This window comes from Patagioenas fasciata, chromosome 28 (genome assembly GCF_037038585.1).
Source record: "Patagioenas fasciata isolate bPatFas1 chromosome 28, bPatFas1.hap1, whole genome shotgun sequence".
Classification (NCBI taxonomy): Eukaryota; Metazoa; Chordata; class Aves; order Columbiformes; family Columbidae; genus Patagioenas; species Patagioenas fasciata.
The window spans coordinates 5,983,468-5,992,551 of NC_092547.1; the positions used below are offsets into that span (position 1 = coordinate 5,983,468).

Here is a 9,084-nt window from a genome sequence, read left to right on the forward strand (position 1 = left end):
GAGCTTCCTCCAGAGATGGATCCTCTCCTACCAGAGCTGCTGCCACCTCCAGAGCTCGTCCCTCCACTATAGGGACTGCATCTGCCACTGCCAGAGCTGGATCCCCAGCCCCTAGAGCTGGAGCCTCCATGACCTGAGCTTCCTCCTATTCCATGACCAGAGCTTCCTCCTCCTCCAGAGCTGGAGCCTCCATGACCTGAGCTTCCTCCTATTCCATAACCTGAGCTTCCTCCACCTCCATAGCTGGAGCCTCCATGACCTGAGCTTCCTCCAGAGATGGATCCTCTCCTACCAGAGCTACTGCCACCTCCAGAGCTTGTCCCTCCACTGTGGGGACTGCATCTGCCACTGCCAGAGCTGGATCCCCAACCTCCAGTGCTTCCTCCTGTTCCATGACCTGAGCTTCCTCCTATTCCATGACCAGAGCTTCCTCCACCTCCAGAGCTGGATCCCCAACCTCCAGAGCTGTGACCACCTCCAGAGCTGGAGCCTCCATGACCTGAGCTTCCTCCAGATATGGATTCTCTTCTACCAGAGCTGCTGCCACCTCCAGAACTCGTCCCTCCACTGTGGGGACTGCATCTGCCACTTCCAGAGCTGGATCCCCAACCTCCAGAGCTGGAGCCTCCATGACCTGAGCTTCCTCCACCTCCATAGCTGGAGCCTCCATGCCCTGAGCTGTGCCCACCTCCAGAACTGGATCCTCCATGACCTGAGCTACCTCCTATTCCATAACCTGAGCTTCCTCCACCTCCAGAACTGGAGCCTCCATGTCCTGAGCTGTGGCCACCTCCAGAGCTGGAGCCTCCATGACCTGAGCTTCCTCCTATTCCATGACCAGAGCTTCCTCCACCTCCAGAGCTGGATCCCCAACCTCCAGAGCTGTGACCACCTCCAGAGCTGGAGCCTCCATGACCTGAGCTTCCTCCAGAGATGGATCCTCTCCTGCCAGAGCTGCTGACACCTCCAGAACTAGAGCCTCCATGACCTGAGCTTCCTCCACCTCCAGAGCAGGATCCCCAACCTCCAGAGCTGTGGCCACCTCCAGAGCCTGAGCCTCCATGACCTGAACTTCCTCCTATTCCATGACCAGAGCTTCCTCCACCTCCAGAGCTGGATCCCGAACCTCCAGAGCTGTGGCCACCTCCAGAGCTGGAGCCTCCATGACCTGAGCTTCCTCCAGATATGGATCCTCTTCTACCAGAGCTGCTGCCACCTCCAGAGCTCGTCCCTCCACTGTGGGGACTGCATCTGCCACTGCCAGAGCTGGATCCCCAACCTCCAGAGCTGGAGCCTCCATGACCTGAGCTTCCTCCACCTCCATAGCTGGAGCCTCCATGCCCTGAGCTGTGCCCACCTCCAGAACTGGATCCTCCATGACCTGAGCTACCTCCTATTCCATAACCTGAGCTTCCTCCACCTCCAGAACTGGAGCCTCCATGTCCTGAGCTGTGGCCACCTCCAGAGCTGGAGCCTCCATGACCTGAGCTTCCTCCTATTCCATGACCAGAGCATTCTCCACCTCCATAGCTGGAACCCCCATGACCTGAGCTTCCTCCAGAGATGGATCCTCTCCTACCAGAGCTGCTGCCTCCTCCAGAGCTCATCCCTCCACTATAGGGACTGCATCTGCCACTGCCAGAACTGGAGCCTCCATGACCTGAGCTTCCTCCTATTCCATGACCAGAGCTTCCTCCACCTCCAGAGCTGGATCCCCAACCTCCAGAGCTGGATCCTCCATGACTTGAGCTTCCTCCTATTCCATGACCTGAGCTTCCTCCACCTCCAGAGCTGCTGCCACCTCCAGAGCTAGAGCCTCCATGACCTGAGCTTCCTCCTGTTCCATGACCTGAGCTTCCTCCTGTTTCATGACCAGAGCTTCCTCCACCTCCAGAGCTGGATCCCCAACCTCCAGAGCTGTGGCCACCTCTAGAGCTGGAACCTCCATGACCTGAGCTTCCCCCTATTCCATGACCAGAGCATTCTCCACCTCCAGAGCTGGAACCCCCATGACCTGAGCTTCCTCCAGAGATGGATCCTCTCCTGCCAGAGCTTCCTCCTCCTCCAGAGCTCGTCCCTCCACTATAGGGACTGCATCTGCCACTGCCAGAGCTGGAGCCTCCATGACCTGAGCTTCCTCCTATTCCATGACCAGAGCTTTCTCCACCTCCAGAACTGGATCCCCAACCTCCAGAGCTGTGGCCACCTCCAGAGCTGGAGCCTCCATGACCTGAGCTTCCTCCAGAGATGGAGCCTCTCCTACCAGAGCTGCTGCCACCTCCAGACCTCGTCCCTCCACTGTGGGGACTGCATCTGCCACTGCCAGAGCTGGATCCCCAACCTCCAGAGCTGTGGCCACCTCCAGAACTGGAGCCTCCATGACCTGAGCTCCCTCCAGAGATGGATCCTCTCCTGCCAGAGCTGCTGCCACCTCCAGAGCTCGTCTCTCCACTATAAGGACTGCATCTGCCACTGCCAGAGCTGGATCCCCAACCTCCAGAGCTGGAACCTCCATGACCTGAGCTTCCTCCTGTTCCATGTCCAGAGCTTCCTCCTGTTCCATGCCCTGAGCTTCCTCCTATTCCATGACCAGAGCTTCCTTCACCTCCATAGCTAGAGCCTCCATGACCTGAGCTTCCTCCTATTCCATGCCCAGAGCTTCCTCCTCCTCCAGAGCTGGAGCCTCCATGACCTGAGCTTCCTCCAGAGATGGAGCCTCTCCTACCAGAGCTGCTGCCACCTCCAGAGCAGGATCCCCAGCCCCCAGAGCTAGAACCTCCATGACCTGAGCTGTGGCCACCTCCAGAGCTGGAGCCTCCATGACCTGAGCTTCCTCCAGAGATGGATCCTCTCCTGCCAGAGCTGCTGCCACCTCCAGAGCTGGAGCCTCCATGCCCTGAGCTTCCTCCTATTCCATGACCAGAGCTTCCTCCACCTCCAGAGCAGGATCCCCAACCTCCAGAGCTGTGACCACCTCCAGAGCTGGAACCTCCATGACCTGAGCTTCCTCCGCCTCCAGAGCTGCAGCCTCCATGACCTGAGCTGTGGCCACCTCCAGAGCTGGATCCTCTGTGACTGGAGCTTCCTCCTACTCCGTGACCTGAGCTTCCACCACAGATGGACCCACCACTGCCAGAGCTGGATCCCCACCCTCCAGAGCTTCCTCCACTTCCAGAGATGGATCCCTTACTGCCTGAGGTGCCTCCCGTGATGGACCCACCACTGCCAGAGCTGGATCCTCCATGTCCTGAGCTTCCTCCTCCCTTACAAGTGGACCCACCACTGCCAGAGCTGGATCCCCACCCTCCAGAGCTTCCTCCACCTCCAGATGTGGAGCCTTTAGTGCCTGAGCTTCCTCCCGAGGTGGACCCACCACTGCCAGAGCTGGATCCTCCATGACCTGAGCTTCCTCCTCCCTTACAAGTGGACCCGCCACTGCCAGAGCTGGATCCCCACCCTCCAGAGCTTCCTCCACTTCCAGAGATGGATCCCTTACTGCCTGAGGTGCCTCCCGTGATGGACCCACCACTGCCAGAGCTGGATCCCCACCCTCCAGAGCTTCCTCCACCTCCAGAAATGGAGCCTTTACTGCCTGAGCTGCCTCCTGAGATGGACCCACCACTGCCACAGCTGGATCCCCATCCTCCAGAGCTTCCTCCACCTCCTGAGATGGAACCTTTGCTGCCAGAGCTGGATCCCCCTTTTCCAGAGCTTCCTCCAGCTCCAGAGATGGAACCTTTACTGCCTGAGCTTCCTCCAGAGGTGGAACCGCCACTGCCAGAGCTGCATCCCCAACCTCCAGAGCTGTGGCCACCTCCAGAGCTGGAACCTTTACTTCCTGAGCCTCCTCCTCCTCCATGACTTGAGCTTCCTTTTCCTCCTTTACAAGTGGAGCCGCCACTGGAGCCCCATCCACCAGAGCTTCCGCCGTCTTCTCCTCCGGAGATCGACCCTTTCCTTCTGTCCTGGCTGGCACCACCAGAGCTCGACCCGCCCTTCCCGCTCTTCACCCCTCCAGGTCCTGCTCCGTAGACTCCGGTAGCGCTCACGCTGTGCTCAATGACACCTGTAACAAATGGAAATTACGGTCACTTTATTCTTTACAGACCTAAGAACTGTAAGACCCGCTGCTCAAAGTACTCATGCATGGCCTTTGTAGCTCCTCCGGTGGTCAGAGTTGTCTCCTTGAAAAAGGGCAACGCGGATCTTGATCAGAATATGTACATTTGGGATGTTTTCATGTGTGGTTTGGCTTTATTACTTTATCTTTACCATGACTTGCATCTTGCTCTGTACATGCGCTCTCAGAGCAGCCCTTCCTTTAGGAGAGCTGGGAGCAGGGGTTCCTTTCTCCTATAACTGGCCTTTTCCCACAGGTTTTAGGATGGGATTTATTGGTTTTTTCCATGGGGTTCTGACATGCAGCACCTAGGTCTGCAGAATAAGTCAGGTCCTGCTCACTTCCTGCAGGTTTGGTTGGAATAAACCAAAGATTTCCAAAGTCAGTAGCTCAGTGTTGACGTGTTAATGTCGTATATATGTTAATGTCATATACATGTTAATGCATGTACATGTGTGTTCACACACAGTCACGCGAGACTATGATTTGCTTCATTTCCTTGGGATCTAAGGCAGGAACTAACGTAGGTTTTTCTGGCGGTAGGTGTCGAGCACCACAGACAACAAAATGTTATCGGTGCCCTTAAAAAGCAAAGCAAAGTGTTGGGATACTTACAGATTGTGGCTGGTGAGCCCTCCTGTATCCTGTGGGGGAAAAGGGACAGTGAGACAACGCAGCCAATGAAGGTGAAGATCAGGAAGGGGAATGAAGAACGGGACGCGCTGCTTTTTGCGGCTCCTCCTCCCAGGATGAGCAGGTTGTACCTACCTGGCCTCCTCCTCGTCGAGCAGTGAGCGGTACATGGCGATCTCAATGTCCAGGGCCAGCTTCGCGTTGAGCAGCTCCTGGTAGTCCCGGAGCAGCGATGCCAGCTCGTCCCGGGCCCGCTGCAGCGCAGCCTCCAGCTCCTGGAGCTGCTGCCGCCCATCCCCGAGCGCCGCGCTCCCGCGCTGCTCCGCGTCCTGCACGCTGTCCTGGAGGCTGCGGTTCTGCGGGGCACAGAGCGCTCGTGTCCGCGGCCCCGAACGGGAACTGGGACTCCCAAACCCTTCTGTCGTGTCTTGGAGACCGTTGAGACCCTCCTCAATGGCAGAACCCAGAAAATGTGCTAATGAACCCAAATTAAATCCCAGTGTCGAGAGCCAAAATCTAAATCTGCTTCATTTTGAAGGGAAAGCACCATCTCTAGGTTTGTCTCCGAAGGGCAAGTCACCTCACACTGCCCTGAGTCCCCATGTCCTAGTGACCCAAATGATTTTTATGTTGGCAAGCACCAGCTTTACCCGTTTTCTCGCAGTTTCGATCTCTCGTTGCAGCCGCTCGATCTGCCGCGCCAGCTCCTGGATCTCCTGGTAGCCGTTCCTCACGCGCTCCCGCTGGTCGACCCACAGCTCCTGGAGGTCCCGGTACTGGCGTGCGGGGGAGAAAACAGACGTTCCCGTTCTGTTTCTGCCAGGCAGATGGGTTTTTCTCACCGTCTCACCGGCGTCTACTCACCCTGCCCTGGCACATGGCGTCCACCTCAGCCTTGCCCCTGTGCACGATCGTCTCGTACTCCTGCCTGACCTCTCCGATGATGCCGTCCACGTTCACGTCTCTGTTGTCCACGGACAGAACGACGTCGGTGTTGCCAACCACAGTTCGCAGCTGGGAGAGCTCCTGCAGGGAAAACCAGATTTTGGATTGTAGGGGTTTTCCAGAGTCTCTTCCAGCCTCCACGACACACCAGGCTCCCATCGCGCTCCCAAATCAAAAAGGACTTCATCATATCAGAGGCCGGGGTGATCCGCTCTCCCCGTCACCCTACAAGGTCCCATTTGGGTGAAATTTCTGGGAACCTTCAACAGATCCTCGTCCTTCAGGACGTGGGGTGTCTCAGGTTAACTGCGGACATACTCACAGCCTCGTGTAAGCACCGCAGGAACTCGAGCTGCTGCTTCAGGATTTCCACCCGCACATCAAACTCCATTTTCCCCATGTAGGCGTCGTCCAGCTCCTGTGAAACAAACAGGTATATTTGTATTTATTTGAGGGCAAACTGCCCACCGAATGCAATTCTAGCAAGACATGGTGCGATTCTTTAAAACCTTCATTTCTGGAGCCAAATAATGGCCCACAAATCTCAGTTTTCATTTGAAAAGCCGTTTCTCTCCTGTCTTGCAGTAAAAAGCTCAAATTTTCAATGACTCCAGTTAGTTAAGCAAAGACCCCACATTTGGAAACCTCTGTTATTCCTTTATTTCTGAGGCTTCAATTCAGCTCAGTGTCCTGGGTTACTGCACCTTTTTAAGCTCCACGAACTCCTCTTCTTTGGACGCGTGCTTGTTGATCTCGTCCTCGAATCTGTCGCGGCAGAGAAGACACAGGGAGCTCATTGCCCGCGTTGCTTGTTTTGTTCGAAGGGAATCATTTACAAAGGGAACGTGTCACGTTCTCATTTGGCTGCAAACCTCTGCACCACCACGCGCTACGTGGGCAGCGTGCGTCCCGCTGCGCCGCGCGCCTTCCCCGGAGCGGGACCACTCACCTCTTCTTGTAGCCCTCGACGAGCTCGAGCAGGCCCTGGGCCTCGGGGTCCAGCTGCTCCCGCTGCTCCCGCAGCGTCTCCAGCTGCCGCCGCAGGTTGCTGACGTGCGCCTGGAAGAAGGAGGCGACGCTCCTGGCGTCCTCCGGCCGGGCGCTTCGCCGCTGCAGCAGCTCCCACTTGGCCACCAGCGCCTGGTTCTGCCGCTCCAGACACTGAACCTGGGGGGCGAACGGGAGAGCGTCTCAGGCCCCGCGGAGCCTCGGGGCAGCGCCAGCACGGTCCCAATGGTGTTTCCAGCACAAGAACACCCAGGGGTTCATCAACCACCGCCACACGGGAGGTGTCTCAGGCTAAGGAGGGGACACCTCCTTTCTCCCCATCTCTTGCATAAGCAGGGTGTGATTTTACCGCTGCTTCTCAAAGCTGAGACTCAAATCTCTGCTGGCTTTTCATCTCTCAAATGCACAATATTTAGGGGGATGACTGAGGGGGAGGGAGACAACAGCTGTTTCTGAAGCACTTTAGACACTCAAATACACAAGAGCTAAACTCTTCTCAGGAGACCACACAAGCCCAGTCTCTTCATAGACAGACCTTGCCTTAGAGAAGAGGCTTAGAAAGACCTAGAACACAGTATTTTGGGAAAACCAGGGGTCGGCGTCTCTGCAGCCGGGACGCTGAACCCGGCAGGTGACACCCAGAAGGTTTAAAGAACACCAAGTTCTGGGTGTAACCAACACCTTTTGCGTAGGGTAATACAGGAAGCCCTCGAGTCTCCACGCGTAACCAGTGATGGAGCAGACGCGCCACCTCTGAACGGAGCTCGTGTCGGGGCTGCGGGGGCGGGAGCGTTCCCGGGGCTCTTTTGTTCCCGTGTCTGTGAGCAGAAACGAGCGAGAAGGTGGAACTGCAGAGGTTGACGTGTGGTGAAAACCAAGGAAACAGGTGGAGAAGAAACACGTGGGGTCCATTGGACACCTGGGACCTCCAAGCAAAGGAGTCACGAGTTGCTTTGTAGTGCGGATTTTGCGTTGCAGGAACACATCAAGGATACCCAAATCCATCCCCCATTTTTTGTGATAGCATCAACCATCCCCAGGCCCAGAACATTACGAGACAAGCAGAAACCCCTTTCCTCAAAAGACAAGTGAGTTAATGTGCCGGTGACATCCCAGCAGCTCGTTATGGTCCTGCCACAACGACAACTCCAGAGATTCTTATCCCAGGGCTAAAAGTGATTCATGCAGCGGCTTTTATGGCAAACTGTTAAGAACTTCTTGCCAGCCCCAGGGAATCCATCCAGTGCTGCGGGTTTTGGGGAGGAAGACGCAACGTGAAGGTGTCCCCGTGGCTCACACAGCCAGAGTAGCCCCCTGTATTCCCCAAGACAACAAGAACAAAGAGAACCGGGACTCACCTTGTCGATGAACGATGCGAATTTGTCGTTGAGAGCCTTGATCTGCTCTTTCTCATCCGACCGCGCTCGCTGGAACTCGGGGTCGACTTCAACGTGCACTGGCCGCAGCAGGTTGGTGTTGACACGGACCCCCTCGATGCGGACGCCGGCCTGACCCAGACCCTGCCCGGCCCCGCGGTCACCGGAGCGGCTCCTGCCCAGGCCTCCTCCGTACGCGCTGCCGAGCCCCGATTCGGCACCGTGAGCAGCGCCCACGAAACACCCCCTTCCTCCAAAGCCCGTGTCGAGGTATCTCCTCCCACCAAACCCCAGGCACCTTCCATATCCTACTTCTTCTCCATAGCCTGCACCGGTGGGAACATTCCTGAACCCACCGAGGTTGTGGAGACTCCTGCTGCCATAACCATACCCATACCCGTAACCACCGTATCTATCTCCTCTATTGTCTTCGTAGTAGCTTACAGGGAATGAACTTCTCCAGCCACCCCGTGGGCCACAGTGAGCGGAGGAAGAGCTGAAGTTTCCACTCCCAAATCTGAAGAAGTGTTGGCTCATAGCGGCGCTTGCGGAGCGTCGAGACGAGGGAGCAGGTGGAGAAGGTGGTGAAACGGAGGAGAAATGAGAGCGAAGGATCCTCAGCTCCTCTGGTGGTGCTGATGGAAGTTCTCCTTTATATGGTCTGGAGGAGTTAGTCTCCATTCCATGGTAATTGGCAGGTCTGTTAATGTTGTTATTGGGTTTGGTTCATCAGGCAGCAATTAATGGCCGCCTGCGGAGAGGTCGGGGTAAACATGGCACCGGTGGCGGCGTTGTGAAATCCCCAGATCCTGCTTGACTCACGCGCTTTGCTGGGATGAGATCGCGCCTCGTTAGCCTGCCCTCCACCATTAACCACAGCTCGCACAGTTATCCGTGCACATCGCCACGGTTTGCTCGCTCTCGAGCTTCCCCACCTCCTGTTGTTCCACTTCACGGGAGACGGGACCGCGGTTCTGTCCCGGTGTGGACTCGGCGGTGAGG

At 56.7% G+C, this 9,084-nt stretch overlaps 1 protein-coding gene across 1 annotated transcript; it reads right to left on the reverse strand.

Moving 5' to 3' along the window:
- Positions 1-4,884: 4,884 nt before the first annotated feature.
- Positions 4,885-8,763, reverse strand: LOC136113764 (keratin, type II cytoskeletal 7-like). Its single transcript, XM_065858980.1, has 7 exons — positions 8,065-8,763; positions 6,648-6,865; positions 6,403-6,463; positions 6,021-6,116; positions 5,618-5,779; positions 5,404-5,529; positions 4,885-5,109 (listed from the first exon to the last, which is right to left on the reverse strand). Exons 1-7 carry the CDS (start codon positions 8,761-8,763, stop codon positions 4,885-4,887), a joined length of 1,587 nt encoding a protein of 528 aa, XP_065715052.1.
- Between the last annotated feature and the right edge of the window lie 321 nt (positions 8,764-9,084).

Bases quoted from the DNA above. Each gene is read 5' to 3' on its own strand.
- LOC136113764 (XM_065858980.1), bottom strand. From the start codon at position 8,763: ATGGAGACTAACTCCTCCAGACCATATAAAGGAGAACTTCCATCAGCA. The intron at 6,866-8,064 runs GTGAGTCCCGGT...TTCGCCCCCCAG, and splicing joins TCGCATCGTTCATCGACAAG to GTTCAGTGTCTGGAGCGGCA. The intron at 5,780-6,020 runs GTGAGTATGTCC...TTTTCCCTGCAG, and splicing joins TGCGGTGCTTACACGAGGCT to GAGCTCTCCCAGCTGCGAAC.